This window comes from Vicugna pacos, chromosome 26 (genome assembly GCF_048564905.1).
Source record: "Vicugna pacos chromosome 26, VicPac4, whole genome shotgun sequence".
Lineage (NCBI taxonomy): Eukaryota > Metazoa > Chordata > Mammalia > Artiodactyla > Camelidae > Vicugna > Vicugna pacos.
Genome location: NC_133012.1, coordinates 15,295,927 through 15,312,874, shown reverse-complemented (window position 1 = coordinate 15,312,874; position 16,948 = coordinate 15,295,927). Strand labels below are relative to the sequence as shown.

At 33.0% G+C, this 16,948-nt stretch overlaps 1 protein-coding gene across 4 annotated transcripts in view; it reads right to left on the bottom strand.

Moving 5' to 3' along the window:
• Positions 1-16,948, bottom strand: part of MICU3 (mitochondrial calcium uptake family member 3) — an 83,078-nt gene that overhangs the window by 23,855 nt on the left and 42,275 nt on the right. For 3 of the 4 annotated variants that reach the window (XM_006198031.4, XM_072950383.1, XM_072950385.1), the window contains exons 5-8: positions 14,062-14,109; positions 10,910-10,992; positions 10,034-10,105; positions 6,810-6,848 (exon numbers count right to left, since the gene is read on the bottom strand). In XM_006198031.4, coding sequence (XP_006198093.2) covers positions 6,810-6,848; positions 10,034-10,105; positions 10,910-10,992; positions 14,062-14,109 — 242 coding nt within the window. The remainder of the gene's footprint in view (positions 1-6,809; positions 6,849-10,033; positions 10,106-10,909; positions 10,993-14,061; positions 14,110-16,948) is intronic. The other variant, XM_072950384.1, reaches the window with a different exon arrangement.

Below are 16,948 nucleotides of genomic sequence, written 5' to 3'. Positions count from 1 at the left end.
AAAAGGAAATAAAGGAGAAAGAAAAGACAGAAGAAAGGAAGAAAAAGGAAGTTGAGGAAAAAGACTTATATTCCCCGAAAGATGGGAATATATCATTTGTGGTAAGCAGAATAATTGTCCATGTCCAGATAGGCAAATACTCTACATAAAGTTAGGGTCTGAGGAAGGTTATATATACTCAGAGATTAGGCAAACAAGGGAAAAAATTCCAAAATAGTAGCCCGTAGAAGCAGGCAGTAAACCATCTTGGTCATTAGTGATATTTAAAAACACACACAGAAAAATATAAACAAACAAAAGAAAACTGTATCTTTATAATCTGTGCCACTATAACAACCGTGGCCTGAAAAACCATAATCTAAGAATTGTAATTTAAAGTTACATGGGATTGCAGCCCCCCCCCCCCAGTGTCACAGAAACATACACATACACACAAATCTTCCCAGGAAAGACCCAGCCCTTAAAGAATCCCCACAGACACATTCAAGCAAATACATGCTCAAAATATGAAACTACTAAACTTAAAAGGACAGAAGCCACCATAAGTAGGAACCAGCAGAAACAACCAAAAGCAGAATCAGAGCTGCAACCTCAGATATTGAAATTATTAGATATGGAACACAAAATAAGTTTAACAAGTTTAAAGAATATGAAGCTGTATCTGACAAGATTTTTCAGGAAAAACAGACTACCAAAAATTATTAGGCTGATTCAGAAACAGAACCAAATCAAACTTCTAGAAGTGAAAAATGAACCAATGAAATTTAATATCACATTGTACATGGCTAGTGAACTGAAAGGTAATATGAGTAAATTATACAGAATGCAGTGTGAAAAGTTAAAAAAAATGGCAAATTACTAAAGAGAAGTTAAGAGACATAAAATAGAGCATGAATATCTATGGAAGCTCCAGAAAGCAATGTTAGAGAAAATGGGAAAGAGGCAATATTAGAGAAAATGGGAAAGAGGCAATATTCAGAGATATTGCCAGTGAATATTCAAGAAATAATGAAAGCAAACAACCCTCATATTTGAGCAGCCAATACATTTCACCATACATAAAAGCAAAAAGATACGCTGTAATAAAATTGTAGAACACCAAAGGCAGACAGAATCTTAAAGCACCCAGAGAGAAATCAGATTACCTACAAAAGAAAAATAATTAGAATCACTGCTGACTGTCCAATTTCAACTAGAGAAGCCAGAAGACTAGGATGATATAATTTGCTGAGAATAAATGTCAACCAATAATAATATATCTAGTAAAATTAGCTTTCAAAATAAGGGCATATATACATATATTGAATCATTATACTACACACCTGAAACTATGTTATATGCCAATTACATCTCAATTAAAAAAAAACCCATAGAAACAGAAGAGATTGGTGGTTGCCAGAGGCAGGTGGTGGTGCTGGTGGTGGTAGAGAAATGGGTGAAGGTGGTGAGAAGGTACCAACTTCCAGTTATAAGATAAGTAAGTCTTGGGGATGTACAGCATGGTGACTACAGTTAGCAATACTGTACTGTATTGCATATTGGAAGTTGTTAAGACAATAGATCTTAACATTTTCATCACAAGAAAAAAATTATAACTATGTGAGGTGATAGATGTCAACTAAACTTACTGTAGAAATTATTCTATGATACATACATATATGAAAGTATGTTGTGTACCTTAAACCAATACAATGTTATATGTCAATTATATATCAATAAAGCTGGAAAAAATAAGGGCAAAAATTTTTCAGAGAGTGGGTTTTTTAAAAAAATTTACCAGAAGATCATCACTTGAGGATATACTTTGTGAGTATAAGATTATGAGATTTAGGAAAGGGTGAGATTGAAGAGGGAATTAAGGAGTAAAGAACAGCAAATACGTAAGTAATTCCAAACAAACCCAGATGGTACACATTTTAGAAGTCTAACTTGTGGAATTCAAAAGACAAGGGCAAAATTGTGCAATTTCAAGTACCCATGTCAGGAGGGGAATGAATGATATTAAAGCACTTTAAAACCTTATTTTAAAGAGAATAAAGATATGGCCTAATCTAAGACTTTATTATTTTAAGTATACTTATTAAAATTTCAAGAATGACTACACAAAGAATAGAAATGTAGCATATGTCTTCTAAACTAATACAGAGGAAAATAACAAGAGGAAAAATAAACTTCAGTTGATGCAAAAGAAGGTAAGAAAGGAGGAATAAAACAGTATATCAAATGGCTAAAATAAATCCAAAAATTAGTAATCACAGTAATGTAAGTTGACTGAGTTTTTCCAATTAAAAAGCAATTGATAAAATATACAAAATATACTTTTAAAAAAGACACACCTAAAGTATAAGGAAAGAGAGAGGTCGAAAATGAAACACCAGGCTTTCATTAAAGACAGGCTAGAAAACAGTGCCAGCCTTCTCTTGGAGGAATAACTGAAAAAACTGGCCAAAATAAAAACTAGGTATTTCTTAAAGCATCTTAAAAGACATTATTTGCCTTTTGTACTATGTTGACACATGTACTGGTGCAAAAGCAACGGTGGATAAAATTGCTGGAGCAGTTGTACAACATACAAAATATACATGTACATTAGTCGTACGTGTAACACAACAGCACATTACAGCAAAACAAGTCCAGTGACAGCAGCGGCACCAGAGACCAGTCATTACCTTCCTCAGAAACTGCTACATCCTTCAGTTCCAGAAACTCACATTTTAAAAAAAGTTCACTTAAGAATGTACTTGCTGAAGAATAAAACTTATACTTTTGTTCACTAGATCTTTGAGCATACATTTTTTTAAAACTCGGTGTAAAGGGAAGGCGGCATTAAGTGCTCTGCCTCATGAAATGCTGTGTTGTCTTGAGAAAAAAAGTTGTGTGATGGTTTGTGCTGCAAGGTAACTTAGCTACTTTTTTCATGAAACATCATTTTTATTTATTTACTTTTTTTTAATTAATTTATTTTTGAAACATCATTTTTACTTGAAAGAACAATTGATAAACTATGGTGATCTGGCCCTTGGTATTTGGCATTTTTTTGGAAAATGAACCAAGTGAGCCTGTCACTTCAAAGGAAACAACTGATAGTATTTGTTGCCAAAATAATATACTGCCAACAGGCTGAGAACAGAAGCATCTATGAGAAACCAGCTGTCTTCTATTGTCAGACATTGAAGAGATTTGCAAAGAATATAAAATGCCACTTTCCTCATTACATTTTTGAAGTTATTTTTCATAAAACATGTTTATGGTAATGTGAGTTTTCTTTATTGTTTTAAAATGGATTAATAAATATTTTAAATTTTCTTAGTTTTAATTTCTAATATGGTAAATATAGACAGACATTGCCCACATAAACAAAAGCTCTTTTGGATCCTCAATAATTTTCAACAATGTAAAGGGGTCCTGAGACGAAAACATTTGAGAACTACTGTTTATAGCAATAAAAGTGAATGAACTAGGGCCAGATACAATAATGCAGGTGAAGCTGGCCATCATTATGTTAAGTCAAAGAAGCGAGATGGAGAAAAACTCATATAATATGATCCCATTTGTATGAAGTACAAAAATAGGCAAAACTATATTGTTTAGGATACATTAAGTAGGTGGTAAAACCACAAAGCAAAGCAAAGAAGTGTTTGACATAAAAGTAATGATCATGGTTATCTTTTGGAGGAAAAGGAGGGATTATGATCAGAGACATGAAGGGGCTTCTTAGGGCATGGCAAAGGAAATGTTTTATTTCCTTATCTATTTGGTGGTTAAACTTTTATTGTTTTTTATTTGATTTTCTATTTAAATTTTATTGGTAGTAAATTTCTGAACTAAAATACATATTTAAAAATCAGGGAAAGTTTCTTCATCACTAGAGAAAAAAAGACAATAAAAAACTTAAAATAGACAATAATATAAAATATTAATAAAATAGAGGTGGTATATTTATTTTGACAACTAAAATAGATTTTAACACAAAAACATTTCTAGAGATCTAAGAATAGTACACAATTGAAGATTTAATTCATTAAGATGATTTAAGTAATCGATATTCTTATAAAGGTAATAACAATGCTTCAAAATATATAAAATAAAAAATAAAAATTATAGGTAGAAAGTAATAAGTCTATCATTGTAATGTGTAATTCAACACACTATTTGACAGATCAAGCAGAGAAAAACATTAGTAAGGATAGAGATTTAAAACACATAATTAATGTGTTTGGTCATATGTATATATTATAACCCTGTACCCCAAACTGAAGAATACACATTCTTTTCAAAAACAGATCATTTATGAATACTGACATTGTTTTAGTCCCTAAAACAAGTTTAACACATGTCCAAAAAATGCATGAAAACTGGTATGTTTCTGGACTACAATGAAATTAGCATAATAAAGATAATCTTTAAAAAACTTATAAAATATAAAGCATGTCAAAGTCAAACATATTTCACTTTTGCATTATTTATTCTTTTGAATATTTCATACTTCTTTTTATTACTGTAGTAAGATAATCAAGAGTTGACTACATGAGAAACAGGAAAAGAATCAGGGTTGTTTGGCATAGAAAAGGCTATAAGGTAACCACCTTCAAGGATACGAAGGAGTCTGCTCAACCTTACACTGCAGCAGGAAATAAGCTGACAGAACACAGGTAGAAGCTGCTATAGGAGGGATTAAATTTTGTAACAGGTTACTATAGAGGCCACAGATCCTCTCTTTACAGATAAATCCAGAAGGCCCCACCTTTTCTGAAGGAACTTCTTCCTAAAGGTAGAATCTTAGGTTATATTCAGCTCCATGCACTATACTCAGATTAGGTACTTCATCCCTCCAGTTGATCTGTAATTCTGGACACTAGCAGATAAGTGCATTAGTATAATACAGCATTATACTAATATATTTGTACAATACATACATCAATATTTCATGGAAATGTTCAGGCTGTCTGAATTTTCTTCTAATTTTAAATACATTTTTCTTGTTTGCTTTGAAGTTTTTGAAAATAATCATTTCTTTCTGACCAAAAATTTTCCTATTATAGGAAAAAAAGTCAGTTTATATAACCAACTAAACTCCTAAGGGAGTTGAAAAATCATGTAATCCATTTAAGACTATGGACAAAAATGACATCAAGTTACATTACTTTAAAATCTGTATTTTATATTCATAGATGGAAAAAAGATGCCTTCAGTGAAATAAACATATACATTACCACAATAAAATGTAAATACTTTCCTATTAAGTAAGCATAATATAAATGAAATATGTAATTTGAATCCACTTCTCAATATTCTCAGTGTGAGTGACTGCAATTTGTGTATGTCACTTAAACTAGAGCTGTATTAGTACCTATCTTCTTTGAACAGTATTACTCTGAAGTGCATTTTTAAAAGACTATATAATCATCTATGTGAAAATTATTGATGAGTGTGAAGGAAAAATATTAATTGCCACAGTTGGAAAAATGGCTCATGCAATGACAAATTAGAAAAATAAACTCATAATTATTACTAACATTTATTAAGTTTCACATGGCATATGGTATTTACAATCTGTGGGATTTTCATCTTACATATTCTTATATACATTTGAAATAATTAATAGAAGAAATCTTTTAAAATTTTTAAGAAAATGGTTGAGTTTATTTCATGGAAAACAGTAATGAATTCTGTAGAAAAAATTTAAAGTATCTTGTAAGGGATCAAAACAATTAGTCATAAGGTTCCCATGGGACTTGGCTTGTTTTCCAACCCACCCTAGGACCATTCCTTGTGACTTCGACAAGATATTGTAGGTTTATTTTATGCTGAATCAGCTTTAAGTATATGTTTAAATCTAGAACATATGAGTTTTTATAGTTCGGACTTTTGATGAAATACGGTATTCAGGTGGCAGCAGGCCCTGAGTTGGACACTACAGCTGGAACACTCGCAGCAGGGCAGTACTGAGACGGCCACCCTGAATCCAAGAGCTTCTCTCGGGGAGCATTTGTGTAATTTGAGGGATCCTTCTAAGTGGCTTAAGGATCCCTGGGGAAATTAAATGCACTGGGCATGTTTATACTCAAAAGGGGCCACGGCCTGTCCATAGTTGTTTAGTAGCTAGGCTAACCACCAAGCTCTGACTTCCAGGGGAAAGGAAAAGAGGAGACAGTAGCGTGTAAGAAGAGTACATTTGGAACATTATTTACAAGAACTCCCAACTTTTTCAGGAAAAGAAGAGTCTGAAGATTATAATCCTTTTTGAGAAACAACACGATACAGTGATATATTAAACATATCAAATGTCATCTTATACCAGACTTTTGTACAGACCATAGGCAGTAGGCAGGCGTCAAAGGTTTTAAAAACACCTGGGAGAAATACTGAAAAATTAGAAAAGTCTATCCATTAATATCCTCCTTATTAGAATTAAGAAAAGACTGTATATCAGATGGACAGATCTAGTTCTTAAAATACCTGTGTTCTGCAGGAGCATAGCCTGAGAATCTGCTCCATAAATTGTATTTAACTCTTCAAATACCACTGAAAAATATAAAATTTCAATTATTCTACCAGAGTTTTTGGTTGTTGTTCACTCACCTTTCCCTTACTTTAATCTAAAGCTAAAGATAGACAATTGCTCTGTCAGTTTTAGTCTTCTCATTAATCTAGGAAGGAAATAAAAATTTTTGGCTTGGTTGTACTTTATTATACTCAGTAAAGTCCTAAACATTCTCAATAGCAGATATGGCTTTATATAAATAACATTATCAAGTATAACAGGTGAGGGCTATTTACATAAAGAACATTTAAAGTCTTGTACATACACTATTAGTAGGAGAATGGTATCCATAAAGTTGAAGACGCTGACATAGAGCACAAAGGGCCAAATGAAGTGTCACATTTCAGAATGAACCCAAGTATAGCAAAAGAAAAAAAGAAAAAGACGACAAAATAATCAATTAGGAAGGGCAAATCATTATGCTATATTCTATATAGAGCACACACACAGTACAAGGGGGATAAATGTTAAAGATGAGTAGCAAAGTTTTTAAAATCTCACATGATTAAACATTAGATGAACTTGTGCTCATTTCAACCACCTTCATTGTAATTTTGTTAGAACTACTGCTTTGAGTAAAACATGTTCCTCCAGAGTATGCAGCTTTACTTAGACATGCTTCAGCAACTGCATGTGGGACAAGGGGAAGGTCTGGATGCAGCAGCATGGCAGTGGAAATGGCATGAGACCTACGGTGGAATCCTGTCCTGCTCCGGTGAGTGCCCTGACTTCAGGCAGTGAATGAACCTCTCTCTCTCAGATGGCTTTCTCTGCTATACAAAGGCATGATACTTACCTGAGAGAACTGTAACGAGGCCTAAGTGAGAGTACTACTTATGATGGATACAGCACAGAGCTTAGCACATAGTAAGTGTCCTGAGAAATATGCTCATTTCCCTCTTTCCTTCTGAAGCATAGTTACTTTAATTTTGGTATGTAAGGATTTTAAATTTAGTCTTGATTTAATTTTGATTTGGGTATGTGAATATTCAGTTGAAAGTAGCTGTGTGTTTCTACTAATTAAAAGAGAATTTTACGTTTCACAACTTGCCAATCTTTTTGAGTATTTATTATAGCTCATATACTGTTAAGTGGCTCTATGTTTTAGGTCATTTAACCCCCAAAACAATCACATGTGCTCATTACTCCTATTATGGTACAAATGAAGAAACTGAGGACAAAGGAACTTAAGGAACCTGCTCAAGGTCACCCAGGTGATGGACAGCAGAGCTAATGTTCAAACCCTGAAAATCTGATTCCTGAGCCTGTGCTTCACTGTCTCTCTAATGTAATCCATATATTTTCACTATAAGCTAAACTCTAACTGCTTCAAAACTCAAAAATCTCATCAGTTCACACGTGCATTGTTTAAAACATGACAATTATTAACAATAAGTTACCGCTAATTAGCATTATTGTTAAACATAGTAACAATAATTTGTAGAGCGCTGTATTGTCCTAGAGTGTTGTTTAGTTCAGAGGCTGTACTAAAGATTATTTCTGAATTGTCTTAAAAAATAGTTATGGTAGTTAAATTCTATAAATGAGATGTTAGCAGCACTAATTAAACCATGTAAGATAAATACGTCTGAAGTACCTGTGGAGATCAATGAATTTAGTAAGCATTCCTTTACATATAAATAAGTTATATACTTCTTATAAGTTATTTTTATCTGTTCTTTAAAACAAGTCTCCTTCCCCAGATATTTGCTAGAGAATGCTTCACTGATTTACATGTATGCATATAAAATAATACAATTCAGGGTATGCTGATATAATTTAGATTTCATAGTTTGGACAGACTTTCCCTGAGTAATCCAGGTTAATGAAGTTTTATTACTGTATCACTGTTATGAACTTATTTGCATTAAATCATCAGTATTAAATTTACTTTACCTGGGCTGCAATGAAACTCAGAGCCAGGTTTTGTGCTGACACTGCAGCTTTTCTCAATGTGGGTTGTCTGCTATTATTATTCCCTCTCCTCTCTTGCTTTGTTACTCGACTTCGGTATTTTAGTAAATGTTAATGATTAGAATAGGATTGTATTTGTACTGGAAGACCCATAAATCCTTTCTGGAATCAGTATAAATAAACAAACAGTTAAATTTATTTCCACTGAAATACTGTCTACTTTTATCAGTGAGGTATACCAAAAGATTCTTTAAGATAATCCAACCTCCTAAATGATATTTTATTAACAATTTGTCTATCCAGTCAATTATGGGTAATTGATCACAATTAAAATAATTGTTTACTCCTTCAGTATATTATCTACAGAGATTGTCTTTTATTAAGAGTCATCCATAATTAGTCAATTGGGCGTGGGTCAACAAATACTGATAAATATATCATAGTCAAATATCCTAAGAAGTAATATGTATTCATAATCCTGATAATCTGCTTTTATTAATAGAAATATAAATACATACTCCATAAATCTACTGGGACTAAATATGACACCCTGCTACAGATAACCCATGTTTTAAGAAAACCTAATAGATAGTCTTATAACAATGAGAATAATAAAAAAATGTTGCAACTCTTTGAAGTTAATTATTTAAATTCCTGGTAGACCAATTAAGCTATTTCACACCACTAATTTGCAAATGAAACAGTTATTCACATGCCAACAAAATTCACCATGTTTCTGCTATCTAAATTCTAGAGGAAGAAATATGCTATAGTGGGTAAAAATGCAGGTTTGGGAGCTGGCCAGCCATGGGTTCAAATCTTAACTTCACCATTTAATAGCTATGGAATTTTGGACAAGGTCCTTAACCTTTCCAACTATCAGTTTTCTCATCTATAATTACAGATAATAAGGGAACTGTTGGGTAGATTAAATGAGAAAATGCATGCAAAGCACCTAGTATAGTGTCCAACAGTGAGGTCTCAGTACCTGTTTGTTATTTTTATTATGTGAACCTAGATGTTGTCTGGCTGAAATACTTGAGACAAGCAAAAAGGAAACTAATAGGAAAATGGAGGGAAATGTTGCTCTACCTTCAGAATAAGATGAAAACATTACTCTTCCCAGATGAAGAATCTATAATACATATTTCTATGAATGCAAAAAAACATGTTATTTCCTTGTTTTTGTGCCAGCGTTCATATTGTTATAGTACCACTAAATTTACTAACATGTATAATTAAATCTTTGCAATTCACCTTTAAATTTTCACATGCATAATGATCTGTATTAATCTCTTATGTGATATACCCTTCAAATCTCATGGATAACAACAACATGGATGAAAATGATTTAATGAATATGATTATGGATACAGATATTTCATATCAATACTTGATATAAATATTGATATCAAAGCATATAAATACTGAAGCAATTTTTCTGCATAAGAAATCTAGAAAGTTTTCAAGAAAGAGATAGCTCCAAAGTTACAGACTTTAATTACTGTTTCTTGGCATGAATAAAATATTTCTTACCTAGAAAACCCACCTGAAACTACTATAAATTATTCTTACCAGCATTGCACGCTTTTCTTCATCTCCCTTAGTTTCTCTCTTTTCATTTTTTTTCCTGAATATCTCCTGAAGCTGAAAAGAAAACCAATCAAAGGTCAAATATCCAACAAGAGTTCCTGAGTACCTACCTAACACCCATACTAGGTATAATCTAAAAACAAAGAAAATAGTTAGCTTCATCCACCAAGAACATTAAAACTATTATAAATATATTTTCTGACACCAATTTTTTTTCCCTGAGGAAAAGAAAATGCATCCGTTGGGACTGGCAACCCATAGTTAACGTTAAACATACAAAATTATAGTTTTACTTGATCTCTAAGACACAAAGACGTGGAGCCTGTGGCACACACGTAAAAAGAGATGAAGCGTCCTGTGGTATAAAGAACATGGGACCAGAAGTTAGGGGCTCTGGGTCTGAGCGCATCTTCTGTCAGACACTAATTTTATGTTGGTGGACGGGTCACCCAACCCTCACTAGGCACGAATTTGCTCACAGATGAAATGAAGATGGACCAGATGACCTCTAAGGTCTCTTTCCGGTAACTGAGCATTATGGTAGAAACATGGACTCTGCATGTATAACCCCTTGAGCAAGTTTCTCTAATTACTTAAGCTTTGTTTTCCATATTAGGAACTTGAAGATAATCGCTTACCTCATAGCATTATTTTCTTCTCCAGTTCTATTAAGGTATAATCAATAGGTCTTTTAAGAAGAATGTTTTGCAGAGTAAATATTACAAGTAATTACTCAGCACATTGCCTGTCACATAGTACCTTCTCAATAAATGTTAGCTATTATAATACATGGTATTATTCATCTTTAAAACTAAGCAACATTTAATTATTAAAAAATGCAGCCTATAACATACATACCACCAAAAACTCCTTTTTATCCACCATCTCATTGCCGTCAGTGTCAAACATGTTGAAAGCTATTCTAAAACCTGCATGTGGTTCTGCCGGAAAAATCAGGAAAAGTATTTGTGAAATGGAAAAATGTTTTTAAAGTACAAAATCTATATTAGTTGTAAACAATTATTCATATTCTGTACAGAAATATTTTAACCAAGCAATTAAAAGCAATATGTTCTCATTAGTTAAATATAATAAAAGCTACATAATAGTATATATATTTCTGCTTCATATATTAGTACTCTTAGTAACAGCATTAATAATACACTTTAAATCTACTCTGATACCTGCTGCGCAGCACTGACAGTAAAATTTGACTACCTTCCTTCCAAAATTAAGTATTTCTTTCTTATCCAAGGTCTGTCAGTTTGTTTAAAATGAAAACATCACCTCATTACATCTGGAACATTTTCAATATGTTAGCTACTTAGAGCAGAAGAAAAAATAAAAATATGACACAATGGACTAGTCCAAAATCTTGGGAAAACTGTAACAGAAATGACCTAAGGGAAAAAAATATCAAGCATGAGCAACTGCATATTTGGGCTTAAACTTCTAGGGGCTTCAAACACAGAGCTATAAAATAAAGAGGGCTTAAATAATTAATTCCCAGTTCTCCCCAAAGAGGAGCAGCAATGGCTTTCTGAGAAAGACAGACTTTCACACACTATGAACTGCTTTACCTTTACGAACCTTCTGAGGTTCAATCCCTGTTCTCTTTTCACTTCTAAAGCATAAAGAAGAAAACGTGGACAGAACAAAACTTGAACGTGCCCTTCAAAAAGGAGCTCAGTGTACATGCCTTTTTCAAAACATTTGACCTTCTCTTTTGAGATGACTGGCAAAAAGTTTAAAAAGGGACCTCCCACAGATACACCTGCCACTACCTGTTGTGAAATCTTGAACCCAGCAAAAGCAAAACACACAGCCCTACTACTATCATAACTGGTAAAAGCTGTCTCTGAAAATAATAGAAACAAAAGCCAGCCTTTAATGCAAGTTCATTTTTTTGCATGTATTTTAGGAATCTAGACATCCATAATCATTCACTTGAGAAAGAAATAAAAAGTTATACCATCTCTGATAACCAAGTTTTAAGCTTTATAAAGATCTTGAAAATACACATAAAAAGAAGTCCTTCCAAGCACTGTTGGGAAGGGAGAATCAAGTTAAACTAATAAAAAGTAAAGAGGAGAAAAGTATAGTCAGATAGCATGGATTATCTAGCCCACTTCATGCTAGCCCTCTTTTCACTTTTTTCTTGGTTCTAATCTAAACAACACCCGTAAGTTTTCAGTTCAAACTCCTAGAAGTTTCTAAGATGGGTCCTGAACTCCAAATGAAGATTCACATCATCCAAAAAGCCTAAGCCATCTGTAGGAAGCAAAACCCACCATATGTGTTTTTTCCACTACCCTTAAACCAACCCTGCTCCAGCTCAACAAGTGGCTTTCCTAATCAGTTTTGTTCTATTCGTACCTATCACTCTGCTGGTTTAGGTACCTATAACTTCTAACTTTGCATCTAAACTTGTTCTAGCTAACAAGATAACTTTTTAACAGGTCTCTGAGACACTCCTTGGCACCCACTCCTCTAATTTCCATGGCAGCATTCATCACTGACTGGGCCCAAATCATCATAGTGACTTCCCAGTCTGGGGCAACCTCAGGTAGCCCTATTACTAACTGCACAATACTTGCTTTCCTTCAGTAGCAACACTTTAAATCATTTTGGGTCCAGGAGGAAAAAAAAAAAAAACAAGGGAAAAATAGACAGTACTTTTTGAAATGCACATGCACATTGCCCAAACTTCCTGCACCAGAATTCCAACATAGTATCATTCGTAACTAAATTCAGACTAACACAGTGGCTGTGAATATTGTAATCATAGAAGTATTGGAATTTTAAGACTGGCTTCTAATCACATAGTTTTATTGATGTTCCTGTTTCCACGCATCTCCATAAATCCCCACAGTTGGAAATTTCACTAATCATATTCCTTTATTTATTCCTTTCTTCATTGATCAGCCAGTTGTTTTATGAGAGGCTACCACATGCCAGACACTCTTCTTGTTACAGAAGTAAACAAAAAAGATAAGATCTTCACCATCGTGGACCTTGCATTTAAGTGTGGGGAGACAGACAAAAACATGTTAACCAATAACCTAATACTTTCAAATAGTTTAACTACTATGAAGAAAATAAAACACTGTTGCGGGGAGGGTATAGCTCAGTGGTAGAGTGTGTGCTTAGCATGCACCAGGTCCTGGGTTTGATTCCCAGTACCTCTGTTAAATAAGTAAATAAATAAAATAAGTCTAATTGCCTCCCCCTCAAATTAAATAAAACACTGTAAAGGGATAAAAAGGGAGAGATGGAAGAGGGAGCTATTTTAGGGAGGATGGTCAAGTAAGGCTTCTCTAAGCCCTCACGTTTCAATGGAAACCTGGATGATTTTTAATATCATAAGCATCTTGAGGAAAAGCACTGATGGTAGAGGGAGCAGAAAGTACAAATTCCTGAGGTGAGAATTCAAGGAATAGAAATGTGAGGTGGCTGAAGTATGGTGAACTACAGCACATAAGTTCCTCCATTAAATGCAAGGAAGTTTAACTGAACACCTTAGTAAACCCTTCATATATTTCATGAGAACTGCTGTGTATGAGAGGAAGAGAATAATAAAGCTGTTTCAGGATATATGATGGGGCTTCTGATAGACTCACAAGTTAAAAGACTCATGCTTTCACCCTAGTCTTGAGGAAAATGGGATTTTAAATGAGTGTAGCAGGAAATTTACAAATCATTACAACGTTCTGAACTTTAGGCTCCCATGTGGACTAAACCACAAGGACTGATACATGATATTAAAGTCACAGTTTATGAGCATTTTATTGCTACGCCATAAGCCACAGTAATATTTATGGTTTTGACACTTGACAGTGGAATGCTTCACATTTTCTGCTGGCATTTAGACATGAATTTTGCAAAAAAGTATGGATAGACCTAAACTGATTTTCAACAGTAAGAGAATCTAAGAAAGATTTATTTTCCAAGATTAGGCTTGAAAAAGAAAACTGCATCCAGAAATAGACTAGTATAATAAGTACACTTACTTGTTAAAATACATAAAAGAAAAAGATATTCTGTGTAAGAAATCACACCTAGAAGAAAAATAGTATTAGTTATGCTATATATAAAATATTACTTTCTCTTCATATTTATCAAGTAAAATATTCTTGTAACAGCAGGAAGTAATATTAATAAAGAACCTACAGTTTTAAAGATGCTAAATATTGTTTTACATGAGACTAAGCTGTTACTAGCAAATCATAGCAAAATACGCAACAAATTAATTTTACTTTGTTTCACATGCCTCTGTGCATACAAAATTTGCATTAATGCTTCCAGATATGCTGGCAAAAAACCAAAATTATTAATAATGTTTAGATACAGCTATAACTCCTAAACTTGTTGCTAGTATTCAATGTATGACTCTAACATAAAATAAAAAGATTGGAAATGGTTAACACTGTAAAATGCTTAATTACTTCTCAGTAATGAATAAAACATTTAGATATTCTTGCTTAGAAATTTGACTTTGTATTGCATTTAAAAAACACAACTCTATAGCTACCATTTTTCTGCTCTCAAGTTATGACTTTTTATTATTCTTGATTAGCTTAATGCTTCTATTAAATGTAATCTCAAAAGTTTCATTTTAATTAAGTAGCTTATACTTTATATATATTGCATCCTGAGTTCTTTGTAATCTCATAATTACAAACTTTAAAAGGAGTTTGTTCGGAGTAGGTAAAAATACACATTCTGTTACTCAAATTTTTGCTTTTGGACTGTTAACACTCAAACTAGAATTAGTGGCTTAACTGACTTTCCAAGTGGATCCTGAGAAAATTAAAATCAGGTATAAGCCAATAACACTAATCCAGATACCAGACTGTCCTTATGTTTCTAAAAGGGTATAAAAAATGCTTAAATAATCAGATTGTGTAGTTTAAAACTCCATTTCACCTGATGTCCTTTGAGGCTACCCTCTTTGTTACAAAACAAAGAGAAGAAGAGCCACTGTCAGGCAGTTTGTCAGAAGACATGAAGGGACTGAGCCAGGAGGCCCTGAAAGCATTCCCTTCCTTTGTTTATACTAGAACATTGTGACCTGTAGACATAGTTCTGGTTGGCTGCCATGAATGTTATGGGAGAAAGATTCTGGAATGGTCAATGCATATAAATATACAATACCTAGATTCCATAGGGATACCTCAAAAAAAAAAATCTGGAAATGGGCTCTCTCCACAATCCCATCTCACTTACTGTTGTTCTAACTGACTTGATGGTACACAGAGATGCTGGTTAGTATAAAGAAACTTATTAACTGCTGTACATCTTTTACTGGATAATCAAGATTCCCCTCAGAAAAGGATTACTTTAACAGTGAGAGTTCTGATCATGATTATCATGGTAGGCACTTGTCTGAAGCGTTAAATGGTTTTTGAGGTGGTGTAATCCACAGGGAAGAAAAACAAAGTGAAAAACTCATGGTATAATTTAATAAAGATGGTCAAGGAGAAGAGAAAATATTACTGAACATGAACTGTAGATTCCTAATGCTTTTAATTACAAAAATGGAAAAATATTAGACTAACCTTTCAATTTGATTTAAGGCCACTCAGGGTCAAAAAATAAAATAATATTAAATGCTAGGCCTATAGGAATGCTGTGATCTTCAGAAAAAGAGAATAAGAAAGATGCCAACTAGGAAGGAAAAGGTTTATTTGAAAATTCAATTTTAAAAATTTCTAAGGGAAGTTCCTTGGAAGCATTACACTATATAGTTCCTATATCATGATGCATTACAGTTGACTGTTGTAACTAAGTCTATGTAATACACGTTCTTATAAATGCTGCAAACCAATTAAATTTTTGTAAAACTGCATAACATTTTCTTGCTGGGTTATATTTTAAGCAGATAAAATTCATCTGTAAATTAATCTTCAATAGCTCTAAAAACTTAGCTTTAAAATTCCTCTTTCATCAAATCTCTTTATAAAAAAAGCAAGGCTCTCTGTGACTCTCTATTTCACCTAAACTAATGGTTCTAAAACTTCTTGGGTACATGGATTACCTTGAAAATCTCATCACTATGACATAGATCTGCACTGTTCTACAGGGTAGCCATTGGCCACATGTGGCTATTGAAATTTAAAATAATTAAAGGTAAATAAAATTAAAAGTTTAGTTCCTCAGATATAGTAGCCCCATCACAGGTGCTTAACAGCCACATTTGGCTAGTGGCTACCATATGAATATTTCCATCATTGCAGATAGTTCTTTTGGATAGCTCGGAATAGACCATAATCCCTGAAAAAAAATGCAAATATGCATATAATTTAAGTAGGATTAGGACTGCCTAAATCCATGGCTTCTAGATTTAACCTTCCCCTAACTAAAAAGAATTTTCTTCTTCTATACACTTACTTTTTTTAGATTATACTCAATCCAATTTGTATCTTCTCATGAGAGGTATTAAGGAAATATTTTTTAAGCTCACCAATTTACCTAATCCTTCTGAGCTTTGAATTTTCCTGATCCTATCACTGCAGCCTAAGATTTGAATGGCAATCTTTAAGATAATTTCCAGAAAAAAAATCTCTAAGAGCTCTAAAGATACCATGGCCCAGATTTCGTAAATATTTAACAACACTAGTTATGAAAAGCCTACAATTAAAGATGCCTCCACCTTTCAGAGTTCATGATAACCAGGTGGAAGCAATTTGAATTTCTAATTCTACTTGGATAAAAATATACAAATTATAACTACTCCTTTAAAGTACTTATTTTCATGTTAGGGTAAATATATTATTTTCAAACCAATATCAGTTAAAATTGATGAAAAAGAGAAAGGTAAGTTTATATAATTGCTTTATATTTTTATTTTGTATATTCTTTTACTTTAATATAAAAATCTATTTCTAAGAAACATTC